The sequence below is a fragment of the Daphnia pulex genome, chromosome 4 (genome assembly GCF_021134715.1).
Source record: "Daphnia pulex isolate KAP4 chromosome 4, ASM2113471v1".
In the NCBI taxonomy this organism is placed as follows: Eukaryota; Metazoa; Arthropoda; class Branchiopoda; order Diplostraca; family Daphniidae; genus Daphnia; species Daphnia pulex.
The window spans coordinates 292,207-308,375 of NC_060020.1; the positions used below are offsets into that span (position 1 = coordinate 292,207).

Genomic DNA, 16,169 nt, shown 5'->3' on the forward strand with positions numbered 1-16,169 from the left:
CGATGAAAATATCTACCAAGTACCACATACAATGACATGTTGTCTGCTGAAAATAGATTTTGCATGTCCAGCTGGCTCCAGTAAATTTATTCTTTGAAATTTTGAAGTAGTTTAAACCGTATTTTGAAGCCATGGTTGTTCTCGAAAACGATGCCGTGAGTTAAATAATCACATTTAAAGTATATGCCAATGATTTTCTTTCAATCTTCAACTTCCTAGTTTTTGACGTCGCTCACTTTGATGTACCAGAAAGCCAGGCTACATGGATCTGTGCGAGTGACACTGAAAAGATGTATCAATCACTTACATCGGGTTTAAGTTTCCAAATTCTAATACAAAATTCATATTTTTTTCAGACGATGGACGGACAAAACCAGTGCCTAGAGTTGAGGCTACAGCCAACAAAGAGGAACCAGAGTACAGTTGTATTTTCAGAGCTACACTAGCCAGCAAGAAAATCAGCACAATTGTAAACAAGTTCTTTTTTAGTAACATGTATTTAGAACAACTTCAAATTTTTTATTCGTTTATATAGGTGACTGCAAATGCTTTATCAGAATTTCAAGCTGCCTTCAGTTCCACCATTAGATCTAATATGGATGGCTTGAAGAAGCAGAAGAAATCAAAGGGAAAACGTAAATCTAAAGCCACAGCCACCCAATGACCTGTCCAATCATTCCCATATCCAATCAGTGGTGGAAAATAAAAAGTGTTATATAAAATTTTTATTCAAGTTTATTCACATACAATCACTGCAATATCAGTAGTAGCAAATTTAGTTAGTAGTTAATTTATTTTGTAAATCTTTTTGTAGGGTTTCCAGGGCATCAAGAATTTCTTTAATTTCCTCTGGAATGTCCAACTCATAGCAAAGGTTAACCTGGCTTATAGCAGACCTTAAACTTAGTTTTGCAGAACTAGCAAGTTGAAAATTTTCTTTGGATGAATCCTTATTCATCAAGTCTAGACAACTTTCTACGTACTTTCTACACAACCTAAGAGTAAACGTACAAGATTCAATATCCTTTTCCCAGTTCTTTTCCTGGATGGCACTTCGATAGGATTTTTGCATGAGTTGAGCCACTCGAAAGGCCGTCGTTGTTTCCGTACCTCCGTTGCCAGCCAAAAGATCGGCATACACTTCCCAAACTTGTGCGTCATTGGTCACCTGTGAAGTTAAGCGGCCAAAAAGTTTTTGAACAACTGCACCGAGTCGATTGACTTCTTGGCCGTAATTATCTTCTTTGTTCTCCACGATTGCTTGAACCAATATTTTCAGCACTTGAACGTCGACATGTTTTTCTTTCAGTTCAAGGATACGGTTGTACGAACGTATGGCCTATAAATATGATCACTCGATAAAATGTTGTTCAGATGCAACACGATTAAAGGAACTTACTTCTTCATATTCGCAGCAATCGATGGATACGATCATTAGATTGTCCCAAATCTTCCAATTTTCATAGTTACACTTGACAGCTTCTTGCAAAGCTCTCCAAGCCCGAGTTTTCTGGCCCAGTTTGGCATAACATTTGGCTACATTATTCCAAGCCTCAAACGACTAAGAAGATGTGAACGTTGACGATTTATTAATTAATTTTTTGTGAACGTTTAGAGCACATACCTCAGAGTTCAGACCGCAATATCGACGGTATGCAGAGGCGGCAATTTCCCAGTCTTCCATATCCATAGCACAAAAGGCCAATCGAATCCAGATATTTTCCTGTAATCCATTGACTCTCAAGGACTCTTGAAAGTGGGGGATAGCTTCGCGAAGCTATTCAAAGACAAATTTAATGTAAGTCAAAAAGCTTCGTAAAAGTAAATAATAAAAAAATCGGACCTGTTTTTTGTTGTAAAAGTGCATTGCCCAATCTCGTTGAGCTCTAGCGCTCGAGTGCTTGGACAATTCCCATGCTTTTTCGTAATATGTCACATCATCAGTGCAATTTCCAAGTAGACACCACAGCTTGGGTGTTTCACCTTTTGCCAATTCTTGGCGGACAATTTCCTCTGCCTAAATGTTAAATTTTACAAGCTACTGAGGATTTATTGATACAACACGAGTTTACCTTATGTTTTCTGTCGAGTTGTTGGTAACAAGCAATAACACCATCCCACAGCTGGAGACGAATATAAATGTCTAACGCACTGCTGATTGCTCCAAGACTTTTAAGAACTTCGGCCAATTCGCTTTGAAGTTCACACTCGAGCGGAATTCGCGAAACATAAAAATATTCAATTCGACGATGTGCATCAGGGCTGACTTTTGCTAGAGAATCTGCTAGCTCTTGCAACTGAGAAAGAGCTCGTTCAACAGCGCGGCGCTGCGTAGACTCCAACTTGGAGCGCATCACCAAAGAGCTGACATGAAAAGACCAGATTTTTGGATAGCCTAAGATACACTGTAAAACATATTCTTCAACTCAATGTTACTGTAAAAAAAATGGAAATATTTGTCTCACGTTTAGTAAAGGTGATAGTTCTTCTCCAAGAAGGTCATCTTTAGGATGGAATTTTTCAATTTGAGTTCTAAAACAGAATCCATAAATTTAATTTACGCCACTGAACAAAAGTTAGAATTTTCCTTACGCATGAGCAATCAAAAGAGATTGGTACAGAGGAGGAAGATCAGGGAGAATATTGTCATCTTTGTTGATAAAGGCGATGTGATTCAAACGGGTGTCATCCTCTAATCGTACGTCTCTTGGCAGATCACTTGCTCGTTCGGTAGTATCTGTCAGCAGCGCCTCATCCATGTTGAAATGAACTTTGATCGTTAATTGGGGTAGCGGAGTTTGTTGATACTGTGTCCTTTTCCCCATTGCCCCTTTAGTAAACAAACATTTTCAACATATTTGGGGTGTTTTTTATGTTTTAAATTTTGTAACCTACCTGTCCATTCACATCTAAAACCAACAATCTCATTGGCTTTTTCAAAATGAAGTTTGGTTTTTTGCACTTCACCATACAGCAAGTAGGTGTAACCGAGCTCCAACTGCAGCAGAGAGCTGAAAAGCAAGTTACCTCCAAGTGATTCTTCAAGCTGATCAATCTTGCCAATAATGTTTTCAAGGAATGCAGAATGCAGCAATTGGGATGACTCCTCTAAGACTCGTTGGTGGACATATAAATACCTCATAAGCCACCAACCTGAAAGCTTTTCATAAAATACAATGAGAATCAATTTGCTATTCAATTTGTTAAACAACTTTAAATTACCTTGAAGTGCATGAACTGTTCCTTGAAGTCAAATAAGATGGTTTTTGCAGCCAAGAGCAATTGTAGGTCTTTAATGGTGGGAAATAAGCATTCTGCATCAATAATTAAGCATTCTTTGGATGCACTGTCTATCATGTCATCATCAGATGACATTTCCCATTTGTTGCATCCAAGCCAGTTACTTTGAATAAAGCGCTGTAAGGCAGATATCCCAATGCAAAGCAACTGAAATAAACTGAAATAATTGATAATATAAGAATTACTGCTGTTCAATTTATATAATATCAATTCTACCTGGTTTCATCACTTGAATTATCATGGCAAAATCGTTCAACTGCTTCTTTGATTGATGATTGTTGAATACCTGCTCCAAAAATCCTAATTGGACAGTGCTTTAGAACATCTTCAAAGTTTCCTTTTTGGATGTGTTCAATCAGGTCTTTGAGATCTAAAAAATTTTATAGCTGTCAAATCATGTCATTTTTTAACTGAGTACTACACTGTCACATTAATTAAACTCACCATCACATAAATGTGTCAGATCTGTTGATCTAAGTTGAGGATCCAATAGGGATAGCTCTACTTCAAGAGTTACTTGCTTTCGACACACTTCTGGCATTTTCTGTGGGCTTCGAAAAATGTAATCCTAAATGTCGCAGATGAAAGCGCGCTCGAGATTGAAACAACACGTGGGAAATGTCTACTAGCAGACGACGATAATTTTTTCTTAAACAGCGGAATGCGGATGACTGGATCATCTTGCTTCATGATGACTCATTAACCTAGGTTTTCCGAATATATTCATATAGAGCAACTCAATTAAACTCAATTTGAGTTTAATAAGCAATTATAAAGAATCGTTCAAAATTGAAGCTATCAAATGTTGTTTATTGCATCAATGTAAGCGGATTATACAAGGGTGGCATTCGATTTTATGACAAAATACAATTTGAAAACAAATAAAGGCATGGATTGGCAATAGACTTCGTTGTAGCCAATCTACATAAATTCTGCGTAGGAAAAAAAACCAAGGGACGGGAGCTAACAAAAAAAAAGGAGAAGAAACGGCGCTCGTTATCGAATCGCTCGAGACTAGTGGAGCAACGGGAATGCAAAAGGGTCCTGTGGGAGAGCAAAGGGGTAAACCACGTGTGAATTCAAACAACCCAATGTTAGTTTCTGTTGGATTAAAAACTAAACTTAGAAATAGTAGGAAGAAATTTTTTAAAAGCGATTCCCGCAATTATTAAGGCTTTTAAAGACATTGATTTGCATAGGTCAATCGATAGTGATTGAATGAGCTTGAAGAATTTTTTTAGTATGTAACATACTACAATTGTTTTCTTTCAGTTGTTTAAAAAATAAATATAGGGGGCAAAAGGTATACAAATCTATTTGCAACCTCATATAAGTTTTACCCAGTTTTTCCCCTAAAAAAGTAACTTCAGATTATAATTATCTACTAAGAAACGCATCAAAGTGAAACCAGTTTTCGGTTTACAGCCTCAGGACTGGACAAATCAACGGGCAGAGTTGTTCCATTACTTCCTGCGTTACTACGTTGTTGCTGAGTGCCACACGATGGGCTAGGCACAACGGGAGTGAGCCCTGTCCCACCCTCCATGAGCGAGTCAAAGTTGAATCCAGGGATTCCGGATGAAGGTGTAGTGATTGCGATACCGGCGATTTCATGCCAACTAGAATTACGCGGTGGAGCATTTGTAAAGGGGGAAGCGACGGGTAGCGTTGTAGGACGAGGGCGTGGTGCTATGGTAGGTCGGGTGAACTCGATTAAGCCGACGCCGTCTGATGAAGATTCATCGCTTTCGTGACGTTCCTCTTTGATTGGTTGCTGCTGAACGTGGGAGTGTTGTTGTTGTTGCTGCTGTTGTTGGGGTTGCTGGACATTTGGTATCGGCATTAGGTTAGGCATAGCGGGAAGTAGAGGTGCTTTGTTGTTCGACGGATAATGGCCCGTCTTTCTCATCATCTTGCACTGAGGTCTATGAGAATCCAAAAGCTGTTCCAGCTCTTCTTTGTGTTTTTGCAACTGACGGATCTCATTCTGCAAGATTTGTTTCTTGTCTTCCCACAACTCCGTTTCCTATAGACGGAATAAAGAAAAAACAGTTTGCATTTGTTTCTACAAATATCGCTGGCAAAATTATTACCTGTTGGAGAGCCATCGTATGGTCCAGACGTCGTTTACGGCAACGGGCAGCAGCTTGTTTGTTTCGTTCGCGCCGCATCAACCTTTTGCCCGAGTCCTCACCGGGCTAAAAAGCATGGAAAGTAATTTTAGTCTTGATTTCAATTATATTGAAAATCAACTCGATTATTACCTCGTCTCTGTCACGATCCTCTTTGCGTCGACCACCACCACGACGTGCAGAACCGGAAGTGAAGCTCATTGCTGTACTGCTGTAGCCACTGTTACTACTGCTGCTGTTACTGCCCACACTCATTCGTCTTCCTGTATTTCTTGGTCCTGCTGGTGGTGAATCACTATTATTGTTATTAGGAACAGAAGAGGCTCCAGGCCATTGGGGTTTCACATCTGTAAGTTTGAATTTGTCAGAATAAAATAGCTGTTTTGTTTCATGTTTTTTTTTGGCAAATTATACCTTGCTCAGTTGACGTTGTAACAGTCACAGTATAATTTGAAGCTGTGGACGAAAATGAATTTGAGGGCACCATAGGTGGTACAAAACCAGCTTCCCTATCATGAGACATCTGGTTGGCTGCCATGTCCAAGAAAGTCTGTTCAATGCTTCTAAGTGTTGTAGGTGTTAAAGTGGGTGTTGTTCTTGTAGGCACACCGGTAAGTCCATCCAGTAAAGACAGCTATGAAGATAAATGGAACATCAATCATGTTTCCTGCACACAAAATTGAATTGCTGAGACAGTCTTACCGTAGTAGGTGTCATTGCGTCAACAGAATTGGCCATTGTGGAGAGGATGTCTGCCACAGTCAGACGGGTGGCATCATGGTTTTCGTGAGGTGCTGAATACATGATTTCTGCAAAGATTCACAAACATTTCATTTAAAAAACTGATATATTCTATTTGATAAGACTAAGTTTAATTATTAAGACGCAGATGTTAGTGACGCCTAGCACGGTTATTTCGATAAGACAATTCAAGGCCATGATCATACCCTTCCTGGCAGCCATGAAACACGACGGTTTTCAACAGAAGGTCTGGTATATTTACTTACTCAGCTTATGTTTGATACAATCCCTGAAGTTCAAACTAGTATGAATGGTTGGAAAAACACTCTGTTCGTTATCCACACAACAAACTTTACTGCAACACAAGAGGGTGACTCATAATTCCGTACGATTGGGGGAAGCCTTTATACGTTCCACTATTTTCCCTGGGTACACTTTTGGTCAAGCATAAAAGAGCATCGACAACTCTGTGCCGGAGGCAATGGCCGAGTCGTATTTCGCTATGCGTTCGTCATTTTTCCGACTTCGTCTCGCCAGTCTAGGCAATAGCCGCTGCGTCTAGGGGCCACAGAAAAGTTGCCTCTCTTTTTTCCTTTTACTATGTTTGGCGATGATCTCATCGCGCTGAGCAGGTCACGTGACTACAAGGAATCGTGACGTCAGCCGGATTTGGAAAAAACCAACTCTCTCTTCTTGGAGAACGTTTTTTAAAAATAAAAATTGTAGCGGGAAAATAGGGACCAATAGAATACGTCAAAGCGAAATTCTCTCCGCCCAGACAACTCTGTGTTGAAAGTCAATAAATTATACTTGATTCTACTATTGTAGGAATGATAATTTAGTTTTAACTTAACAACTTGGGAACCAATGAATTATTATTTTAAAGATGACGATAAGCGATTCGCTCCGAAAGCAACTTCTCACTTACATCAGCTTTGCTGACATGTTGCGATTGCTGAGCTGCAAGTCATAATAACGGACTGGGTAGAATATTCATTTAAAAAATCTTGTTGTATAAATAAAACTTTGGGTGGTATTTCAAAACAGTTATTTTAAGTTTAACTAGTCATATCAAGGGCGTAGTTCCAGTCATTTTTCAGTCTGTTATGACGTCCATTACGATATTCTTACGTCAATGCCCCTCTGTTTATTTACACTCACACTAATTCTCAATGTTTTTAAATGATAAAGAGCTTATACGTCAATTTTTATAGTGGCGAGACGGCGACAATGTTTTAGATTGGCACGCGTGCCACGCGATGTCGTGAACTCTTAATGCTATACGCCATCTGTTGTTCGTAAAACGTTTGATAATATTCTACGAAATAATTTTTTCAACGAATAATTGATATGAATAAAAAATTATAAATAATTAAGTCCAATTTTTCAGTCTTGTAAGTGTATCATATCTAGACGTAAAAACAACTGACTTTACTAACCTCGAAAACTAGTTTTGATAAACAAATACTACAATCTGGCAACCGTATGTATATTGCTGTTGTCGGCTCATTTCATTCGGCTGTATTTTTTCGACTCTAGTTGTTTTTCTTCCCCGTTTTCTTAAAGGAATAAAACTTACAAGTTATTGAATGCCTCCGACGATAAATCCACCGCAAAATGCGGATAGAGATCGACGACGCCCAGCAGCAGCAGCAGCACCTGGAGAGAGGAGAACTGATCTTGTCTGTCGAGTGAAATACTGCAACACTCTTCCTGACATTCCGTTCGATCCTAAATTCATAACTTATCCGTTCGACTCTAATCGGTATGTGTTGTTTTATTATTATTGATCTTCTTTTTAGATGGGATAGAACGAAATCCTTACTGAAAAAGCTCTTGATTAAAACTACAAACAAACTTATAGTGGTAAACATTGATGTTCAATGTTCATTCCTAGGTTTATCAATTATAATGCTACATCATTAGAAAAAAGCTACAAGTATGAGTTACTTGCTGAATATGATCTTGGCATTACCATTGATCTTATTAACCCTGAAGCCTACGCCAAAGAGAAAAATGCCCATTTAGATCCGGCTGATGAAAGATTGCTTGAAGAAGATACTCACCACGCACCTCAAGATGCCAGAAGGTAATTTCCATATTTTAAATCAGTTGTTATTAGGCACATGAATTATGTTCACTCCATCTTCAGGAAAGCACAGCATGCCAAGAATGTATCCTGGTTGAGGCGCACAGAGTACATTTCAACTGAAGCCACACGTTTCCAGCCCATGTCAATTGAGAAGGTTGAGGCTAAAGTGGGATACAGCATGAAGAAGGCTCTAAAGGAAGAGAATGCCTACATGGATCATGAAAGCCAGCTCAAAGCCATTGAAAAGACATTTGCTGATGCCAAGAAACCCATCTTGGAACACTCAACCAAAAAGGGTGTCACTGCAGTTGAAGTCTTGCCTGTCATTCCCGATTTCAAGGTTTGCCTTGACTTAATCACAACTTACCTCAAACTTGTTGCTAAACTGTGGAGTCTCTTTTTTCTTAAATAGTTGTGGAAGTATCCGTGCGCTCAGGTCATCTTCGACGCCAATCCGGCACCTGTAGACCGACCATCCAACATACAAGTGGAGGAGATGTCCCAGGCAATGATTCGAGGTGTGATGGACGAAACGGGTGAACAGTTTGTCGCCTACTTCTTGCCGACTTCGGAGACATTGACGAAGCGAGCTCGCGACGCTTCCCAGTCGGTGGATTACGACGACAACGACGAGTACGACTACAAAATGGCCCGACAGTACCACTGGAACGTCAAAAGCAAAGCGTCCAAAGGTTACGAGGAGAATTACTTTATAGTTTTCCGGGACGATGCCGTCTATTATAACGAGCTGGAGACGCGCGTTCGATTGACCAAGAGGAGACCCAAGCCTGGCGAGCCTGCCACGTCCAACACCCGTCTGGTTCTCAAACATCGCTCGCTGACATCCCGTGAGCATCGCATGTTCCGCCAGAGAGAGAGGCAGCTGGAACCAGCCAATCAAGCTGAAGATGAAGAGGAGATGGAAGAGGATGACGAAGAAATTGACGAAGACGAAGGAGGAGCTGTCGGTGGCCAGAGAGTCATCAAGGACGACGACAAAGAAGACGAAGGGAAAGAAGATGCAGACAGTGACGCTCAAAGCAATCGCTCCCGATCTCGCTCCCGATCCAAGTCTAAATCTCCCCGATCGGCCAGCAGCGGAGGTTCCAGCAGTCGTTCACGGTCATCTAGTGCAGCCTCATCTCACCGATCTGCCTCACCTGTACCAGTTAAGGTTGAGGACCAACCGCGTGACAAAAAGTATTTTCAGGATTTTACCCGTTTTTTACTTCTCACGTTGTAATGTAATTCTTTCTCTGATGGGAAAACAGGAGCAGCAGTGGCAGCGGTAGTTCGTCCTCGTCGTCGAGTGCCAGCAGTAGTGGAAGTAGCAGTGGAAGCAGCAGCGACAGCGAGTGAGCCTCTTCTGCATTGAGATTTCCTTTTTTCACAAATTTTTTGTTTACAAATCGGCATTGAATACAAAACAACTTTTTCACTTTGTCCCATTGGTTTTCCAAATTACTTTTATTTGTCATCAAAGGGGATGAACGGTCAAATAAACGAAGACATTCAAACACAAGACGTCCAAATGAGTGAACTTCGAATTGTCTATTTTTCGACTTGACTGTTTTGAATGATGTAATGGGGGACAGAAAATGACGCGCCTAGCAATAGCAAAAAAAAAAAAATGAACAAGTTATCTTTTATTATTAAGAATTGACGGACGCCCATCGAAAGTGAAGCAAAAATGGTGGCCCTCCCCTTCCCAGAAATGCATCACTTTCTCTGCAATACACTTTCCATCGTCAAATCGCTCGAATGTCGTATGTACATAAACATCTATACGGGAGGGAGAGAACTGGTTATTAGCAACCCGCCACACTATCTCCTTTTTTTTTGCAGACAGAAACATTTGCATACATTAAACTAGGATCCATTCGACGCACCGCCAATAAAAGTTGGGTGACCTGTACATCAGATAGAGAAAACAATGCAAAAAGAGAAAAAAAAAAAAAAAACCACTCAGTCGATTGATTTTTAAGGGTTTTTTTTTTTATTATTTTTTCACGAATAAACAAAAAAAAAAAGACAAAAAAAAATAGTCCGATTTCTTTTTTCTCTTATAATAGCAAATTATTATTATTATTCTTTTATTTCAATTTCAGAGTCGTGCTTTTTTAACGTGGCCCCCCCGAGGACATGAAGGAATTACGGACCTGAGTTAGACGATGGTTTGGGGCTACCAGACGAATGATTAGTGACGGCCGATCCTGGAGCAGCGGCCGAATTATTAGTAGTGGCTTGGGTACTGGCGGCGGTGGCGGCAGCAGCAGCAGCAGCAGCAGTTCGGCACTCCTGCGACGGGCCCCACAGGCGTACTGTACCATCATCTGAAGCTGAAGCGAGGAGATGGGGCCAACGCGGGTTCCAGTGAACACAATTGACCGTTCTGGAGTGACCCGTCAGTGTTGCCAGAGGTAATTCGCGACGTATGTGCCATACAAAGACCTTGTTATCTGTTTTGATTAATTGAAAATTTAGTTGGATGTCATTTGACAATTTCATGTGAAACCCGTCACCTTCGCTGCCGCTGGCAATGAACTCTTGTCCTAGTCCACCAAAACCTGAGTGGATCGTGTAAAAGCCTTGGGTCAAGCCTTGGTACTTGCGTACCAAAATGCGATCCTGCACACAAAGACGAAATTGACGTTTGTAGGGGGAAAAAAATTACAAGAAAATGCGAACCTGAAGATCCCACAGGTGGACACCCTGAGTGGCGACGTTGAGCAAAGCCAAACGGCCTGTACTGTTGACCGTGAACGACATAATGGGATGGTCTTCCTGTAATCTGTTTGACGGAATATCGAAGATAATAAATATGAAATGTAAAAGAGCAAAAATGAAATCATCACATGTTGCAGTCGGTCAGGTCATCGAAATTGTAACCACGAATGCGATGATGCGTGTCAGCGGCCAACACAGTCTTGCCGTCCGCCTTCCAGGCCAATGCCTGGACGCGAACTCCCTCCCACGATTCCAGAACGTTGCCCTCCAAATCCTTTGATAACAAAATAAAATAAATGTGAAGATGGTCAGGTGAGGAGACAATAAAAAGAAGAAAAACCCATTTACGCAAAGATAAAATTGGCCACGGCAACCGCCGGCCACAAAGCGTCTTCCATCCGGGTGCCAGGAGCACGACGTCAGCGAGTCCTCGGATGCGTGTGACAGTTTGACCCGAAGTTGTCCCGTCTCCACTTGCCAAACCCACAGTTCCGGACAATCGTCTGGACCACACGCGGCCAGGTGGCTGCTGTCTGGGCTCCACGATAAATAAGCCACGCCGTACGAATGGCCTTCTAGCGTCTTCAAATGCGTCAGCGAACAGTTTTCCTGTCATGAAATTTTAAAAAGAAGATTATAAATATGAGAAAAAAACTGCTGCCAGACAGATGTTTGAGATATTTATGGGAATTGAACGAACCGGATCAACATTCCAAATCATCACAGTGGTGTCTTTAGATCCGGTAGCAAGTTTGGTGCCGTCGGGGGAGAAGCGACAGAACCAAACTTCATCACAGTGATCGTTGAGAACTTGCCACGTCTCCAATGGAAGCTGATCCCTGAAAAAGGAAACGAGATGAAACGATTAGCGCACGTCAAACGGCAACAAAGACAATATTCCTCTTACTTGGAGCACAGGTGATCACTCAACAGAGAGACGTTGTCAAAAGGGGCATTAGATTTCACATTATGATAGGGACAGCGCTCCTTCTGGGAATCCACGGCTTGCGTCAGCAAAGTCTGGAGCCTGAATCAATCAATCGACCCACATGAGATCAATAAGACTTGAATGGCATAGAAACACTCACCTTCTAGGAGGTAACATGATTGAGGCGGGCAAGAAGCGCTGAAGTCTCTCCATGAGAGCTCCGCGTGACACGTGTCCTTTGCCCTGCCATCGGGCAATTTCGCGCAGCTCTTCGCCAGTGGAGCACATCATAAAACCGGAGAGCTCGTGAACGCGTACCACATTGTGTCCGAGAGGCGTCAACTCGTGGCGCAGAACGTTCAGCGCCTCCATAACACGACCATCTTCCAGGCACTCGAGGTATTTCTGCTCCTGGAGCAGGAATTTCATTTCCACCAAATTCTGAGGGCAGACCAGGACATTCTTCAATTCGCTCAGATCCATCTCGGCCTTATTCCAATCGCCATCCATGACGTGCTGGCAGAACTTGGCGGCGGCCGGGTGGTCCAATCTGCACCCCGACTCTTGCATGAGCACCTCTGCGCTCCGACTGGATGGGAAAATAGTTTTATAAAATCAATCGACATTGACACGTTACTAAGGGAAACTCACTGGAGTCCTATCGAGGTCAAATGCTGGCCGATGATGCGCACAATCTCCTGGTCAGTTTTCGAAACGTTTTTGGGCTGAATGAGCCCATCCAATTCGGCGAAACTCGGATCGGCGTCGGAATGAAGTAATCCATGCTTGATGCCTCCCACGACGCCGTCGACTTCCTTCAATCCGTAGAGCGACTCTATTCCGTCGTCGTTTTTATTGCCATTATTGGCATCTTTTGATGAACAGCCATTCTTGGCCTGCATGAAAAGAGAGATGGTTAGGAATGCAGGCAGTGAGCCTATTGATTTTCATATATATCGTACTGCTGTAGCTTGCTGCTGCTGCATATTGGTGCTGGGTAGAGCTGAGCAGGGTGAGGAGCGGAGCTTCTTTTTGGGTGGCTGGGCTGCTCCACCTTCATCGGATTCTTCACTGTTCGAGGCCAGTATGGCGTGGCCTGAACAGGAAGGCAAAAGAAAACAAAGAGAGAAACGGGGGGTTAGAACAGAGGCCAGGGCTTATGCAACTGGGGCCAAGTAATGAGACCTAGTGAGGCCAGATGACCGGCCAACTGCGCCTCCCCACCAAGTTGCTGTTGCTCACCAATCCACGCTGCTCTTCCTTCAAGAGACGGCGGGATGCCAGACACCTTACGCGGAATCTTGCCCAAGTTGAGGAGCCACCGTCAATCTCTTCTCCCTGGTAAGTAGGGGGTGGTGTTGTAGGTCTTCAACTTCTTCGGGGAGCAGGCTGCATGTCCACCACAACACTTTTTCCACGCACAAGAGACACTCACACACCTGCTGAATTGAAAAAAAAAAAAGAGAAAATGTCATAATGGCCAACACAACAGATTATTGTCAATTGGTCAAGGATACAAAGCAGAAATCAATCAAGTCCAATAAAAATGGGTTGCAAAATCAGAGAACGAGGACGAATTTGCAACGCACATCAAAATAGAGAGAGAGAAAAGTGCCGATTCGAAAAGAAATCGAACGTTTCGCCACTGTTCATTACTCGTGTCTGTGCAAGTGCAGCCGTCAAGGACAAAGAGGGGGGGGGGAGAGAGTGACCCCAAACAAAGCAACATCGAATTTCGATGAGAATAGCTTTAACGTGTATACCTTTGTAACACGATTCCTCGACCTCGTCTGCGACGTTAAATAAATTTCCGTTCGTGCCTAATTGCTGGTAGCACGGGACGAAATAAAATACGTAGGTTAAACGGGCGATCAGAGTCGAATGATGGTGGAGCGAGCGAGCCCTTGTTGCCAAAAAACTGTGTACACACAAAACAGACAAGAGAGAGAGAGGAGACTCACTGGGGTCGTCTCGGTGCTAATGGGAGGGTGGCACTGCTTGTCCTTTTCCCTTTTCTTCCCACCCAAAAGATATGGCGAAGTGGAAATGAAAAAGAAAAAAAACAGGAAAAGCTGAACAGCTGACCAAGATGTTTTGATCAAAAACTCTGAAAAAACCCAGCAGAGAGCTGAGAGCTTTCTTCTTTTCCCCTTGGAAAACGCCAAGCTGCGCCCGCCATCTAGCGGTCGTTTCCATAACTACAAGTAAAACGCCATCTATCGATGCGGATGAGCACGAAAACAAAAAAAGGGCGAAATATTTGAAAAGTCATCAAAAAAGAGCAAATGAACGTCGTAATGAGGCAATGAGCAGCAGTTATGGAATAAGTATTACGAAACTCAATTGCAACCAGACGCCTTCTCCCGTTTCAATGTGCACCGGGGGAGGAAGGACGGGCCATCCGACTGCTCTGGGCAGAGGCTTGGCAAACGGGGTTCAAGATCCGCTCCACTAAACGAAAATGAAAAATAAGACAAGGGAGAAAAGGAAAAGTGAAAAAAGAACAAAAAGCTGAAAATTCCGAATAATCAGCGAAAATGCGACTAGGAAACAAAGTCGGTGATGGATGGAAATGGAGATGCGCGGCCCGAGAGTTGCTGGAGAGACGCGCGGTCAATGTAATGAGCCAACCAACAACAAAACTAAAACCAAATAAATAAAAAGCGAAAATAATGAAAAAGAAATGAAAAAAAAAAGTTTGGTCCAAGGACTTTGAAATGAGTCAGACGAGATGGCGGGCAGCAAGAAGTGAAATGAAGCCGCGCCCCATCAGCACATGCGTCGGACGTCGGTGCGTTGGTTCGTGAAGTTTTGACTGGGCGGCGGCTGCTGCGACGGACGGACGGACGGGTCTGAGCGACGAGAGACGCTCACCGGTGCCGCGTGTGCAATCGACACCCCAGTCATCGCCATCTAATGTGTCACGCCCCAACTTGAAATTGTCGGAATGTTCATCAGCATCCGACTGAATCCATTTCACCCAGACATTTCTTTTTCTTATTCTTTTTAAATAAAATAAAATTTTTAAAAATAATTTTTCACGCGGGAAAAAAAAGTAATTTTGTTTTTTTTTTCAAAATTCTTTTAATTCTAGTAGAAAAAGAGAGGCTGGCACTGGCCCGGTGCAGGTTTTTGATATTTGATCGAGCGTGTAGAATGTCGGCAGCTGGGCTCGAGTCACGTTCTCCCGTTCGACGAGACGTGCGGGCCGACACGATCCAGCCGGCGCAAAAAGACGAAAAGGAGAGAGAGAGGAGCAGATGTCGCGTCGCAGCAGCAGCAGCAGCAGCGTGAACAAATAATAATAAAAGACTCTTTTTTCTTTTTATTTATTTTCCAGCCAAACAAAAGCGGCGATACGAAACTGGAAAAATGGAAAAATTCGGTAATCGGACGGAGTAAATTTTAAAAAATTAAAAAGAGAAAATGGTTACGTGTTTTTCTGTTTGTCCGTCTGACGTGCCAATGTCGTTTCCCCAAAAAATGACATGGACGGACAAAATAGAAATTGTTCCGTGCTGTTTGGACGAGATTTTTTTTCTATTGTCTTTATGAACATTGGCATCGTGACTAAATAATGCCCAGCAGTTGGTTGATTATATGTAGGCTGGCGTCCCTTTTTCAGGTTTAGAGTTTTCAACTGTGAGAGGAGAGACCCTTCAACTTTCCAAATAACGACAGATGGTGGGCCCAGCACCACCGCCATCATCATCGGTCGGTCGTGGAGTATAGCTGACCCCTTCCGGATGACCTTTTTTCTTATTATTTTGTCTCTTCAAGGTGTACAGTGGCCATCCAGTCAGCCTGAAGAGGATATGAGGGTTGGTGGATAATAATAATAAACCGGGGCTGCTATCCAATAAGACAATAACACCACCACCCAAGAAAGAATCTCGAACGTGGATCAACTGTTGTTGTTGTTGTTGTTCACTTGAACTCGTTATTATTAGTGCTGGCCAGCAGCAGCAGCAGCAGTATGCCGTGGAGAAGAAGATAAAAAATTAAAATAAAAAGGACAAGAGAGAAGAAAAATAAAAAAAAAGTTAAGGGCGGCGACAACATTCCAGTGGCAGAGTGGCCACTTTTTGTGGGTGACCTTTTTCTCTTCTTCTCTCTCACTCAATCTCTTGTCTTTTTTTTTCTTTCTTTTTCTCGACGTGTGTGACTCTCTTCCGACCAATTAAAAGCAGCTAGAGACTCTAGACCCCACTTAAGTGCTCTTGCCCGGCCAACACACAAAAAAGAGACG

General features: G+C 42.5%; 6 protein-coding genes across 16 annotated transcripts in view; 3 read left to right on the forward strand and 3 right to left on the reverse strand.

Moving 5' to 3' along the window:
* LOC124192942 overlaps window positions 1–16,169 on the forward strand; it is a 100,607-nt gene that overhangs the window by 47,000 nt on the left and 37,438 nt on the right. The gene's annotated exons all lie outside the window — the stretch shown is intronic.
* LOC124192947 (signal recognition particle 14 kDa protein-like) lies at window positions 24–722 on the forward strand. The gene is made up of 4 exons (XM_046586544.1): window positions 24–155; window positions 220–292; window positions 357–469; window positions 536–722. The coding sequence occupies exons 1-4, from the start codon at window positions 132–134 to the stop codon at window positions 662–664; spliced, it is 339 nt and encodes a 112-aa protein (XP_046442500.1). The 5' UTR covers window positions 24–131; the 3' UTR covers window positions 665–722.
* On the reverse strand, window positions 718–3,946 carry LOC124192929 (tetratricopeptide repeat protein 27-like). Its single transcript, XM_046586510.1, has 11 exons — window positions 3,745–3,946; window positions 3,517–3,670; window positions 3,223–3,457; window positions 2,896–3,160; window positions 2,593–2,830; window positions 2,466–2,532; window positions 2,073–2,405; window positions 1,844–2,017; window positions 1,625–1,777; window positions 1,400–1,561; window positions 718–1,339 (listed from the first exon to the last, which is right to left on the reverse strand). Exons 1-11 carry the CDS (start codon window positions 3,839–3,841, stop codon window positions 776–778), a joined length of 2,442 nt encoding a protein of 813 aa, XP_046442466.1. The 5' UTR covers window positions 3,842–3,946; the 3' UTR covers window positions 718–775.
* LOC124192939 (transcription factor kayak-like) lies at window positions 4,090–6,627 on the reverse strand. Of its 2 annotated transcripts, none has more exons than XM_046586528.1 (6): window positions 6,380–6,627; window positions 6,135–6,241; window positions 5,847–6,066; window positions 5,565–5,779; window positions 5,394–5,498; window positions 4,090–5,326 (listed from the first exon to the last, which is right to left on the reverse strand). In XM_046586528.1, exons 1-6 carry the CDS (start codon window positions 6,393–6,395, stop codon window positions 4,697–4,699), a joined length of 1,293 nt encoding a protein of 430 aa, XP_046442484.1. In that variant the 5' UTR covers window positions 6,396–6,627; the 3' UTR covers window positions 4,090–4,696. The 2 variants fall into 2 exon arrangements, with proteins under 2 accessions (XP_046442484.1, XP_046442485.1); XM_046586529.1 differs by having other exon boundaries at window positions 6,440–6,625.
* On the forward strand, window positions 7,668–9,708 carry LOC124192937 (RNA polymerase II-associated factor 1 homolog). The gene is made up of 5 exons (XM_046586526.1): window positions 7,668–7,938; window positions 8,071–8,262; window positions 8,326–8,605; window positions 8,678–9,465; window positions 9,537–9,708. Exons 1-5 carry the CDS (start codon window positions 7,763–7,765, stop codon window positions 9,622–9,624), a joined length of 1,524 nt encoding a protein of 507 aa, XP_046442482.1. The 5' UTR covers window positions 7,668–7,762; the 3' UTR covers window positions 9,625–9,708.
* Window positions 9,714–14,665, reverse strand: LOC124192930 (WD repeat-containing protein 26-like). Of its 10 annotated transcripts, none has more exons than XM_046586520.1 (14): window positions 13,882–14,079; window positions 13,684–13,740; window positions 13,106–13,359; window positions 12,883–13,016; window positions 12,572–12,816; window positions 12,081–12,509; window positions 11,900–12,019; window positions 11,693–11,831; window positions 11,341–11,601; window positions 11,121–11,266; window positions 10,954–11,056; window positions 10,788–10,893; window positions 10,425–10,724; window positions 9,714–10,175 (listed from the first exon to the last, which is right to left on the reverse strand). In XM_046586520.1, exons 4-14 carry the CDS (start codon window positions 12,904–12,906, stop codon window positions 10,135–10,137), a joined length of 1,914 nt encoding a protein of 637 aa, XP_046442476.1. In that variant the 5' UTR covers window positions 12,907–13,016; window positions 13,106–13,359; window positions 13,684–13,740; window positions 13,882–14,079; the 3' UTR covers window positions 9,714–10,134. The 10 variants fall into 10 exon arrangements, with proteins under 10 accessions (XP_046442476.1, XP_046442475.1, XP_046442471.1 ...); XM_046586519.1 differs by having other exon boundaries at window positions 13,106–13,362; XM_046586515.1 differs by having other exon boundaries at window positions 9,714–10,047; window positions 10,129–10,175; window positions 13,106–13,362; window positions 13,684–14,079.

Bases quoted from the DNA above. Each gene is read 5' to 3' on its own strand.
- LOC124192937 (XM_046586526.1), top strand. From the start codon at position 7,763: ATGCCTCCGACGATAAATCCACCGCAAAATGCGGATAGAGATCGACGA. The intron at 7,939-8,070 runs GTATGTGTTGTT...GTTCATTCCTAG, and splicing joins TATCCGTTCGACTCTAATCG to GTTTATCAATTATAATGCTA. The intron at 8,263-8,325 runs GTAATTTCCATA...CTCCATCTTCAG, and splicing joins GCACCTCAAGATGCCAGAAG to GAAAGCACAGCATGCCAAGA.
- LOC124192947 (XM_046586544.1), top strand. From the start codon at position 132: ATGGTTGTTCTCGAAAACGATGCC. The intron at 293-356 runs GTATCAATCACT...TATTTTTTTCAG, and splicing joins GCGAGTGACACTGAAAAGAT to ACGATGGACGGACAAAACCA. The intron at 470-535 runs GTAAACAAGTTC...TCGTTTATATAG, and splicing joins GCAAGAAAATCAGCACAATT to GTGACTGCAAATGCTTTATC.
- LOC124192930 (XM_046586512.1), bottom strand. From the start codon at position 12,906: ATGCAGCAGCAGCAAGCTACAGCA. The intron at 12,817-12,882 runs GTACGATATATA...CTTTTCATGCAG, and splicing joins AGCAGCAGCAAGCTACAGCA to GCCAAGAATGGCTGTTCATC. The intron at 10,894-10,953 runs GTTCGCATTTTC...CTTTGTGTGCAG, and splicing joins TCCACCTGTGGGATCTTCAG to GATCGCATTTTGGTACGCAA.
- LOC124192929 (XM_046586510.1), bottom strand. From the start codon at position 3,841: ATGCCAGAAGTGTGTCGAAAGCAAGTAACTCTTGAAGTAGAGCTATCC. The intron at 1,562-1,624 runs GTATGTGCTCTA...ACATCTTCTTAG, and splicing joins ATTGCGGTCTGAACTCTGAG to TCGTTTGAGGCTTGGAATAA. The intron at 1,340-1,399 runs GTAAGTTCCTTT...TCATATTTATAG, and splicing joins ATTGCTGCGAATATGAAGAA to GCCATACGTTCGTACAACCG.
- LOC124192939 (XM_046586528.1), bottom strand. The intron at 5,499-5,564 runs GTAATAATCGAG...CATGCTTTTTAG, and splicing joins AGGATCGTGACAGAGACGAG to CCCGGTGAGGACTCGGGCAA. The intron at 5,327-5,393 runs GTAATAATTTTG...TTCCGTCTATAG, and splicing joins ATACGATGGCTCTCCAACAG to GAAACGGAGTTGTGGGAAGA.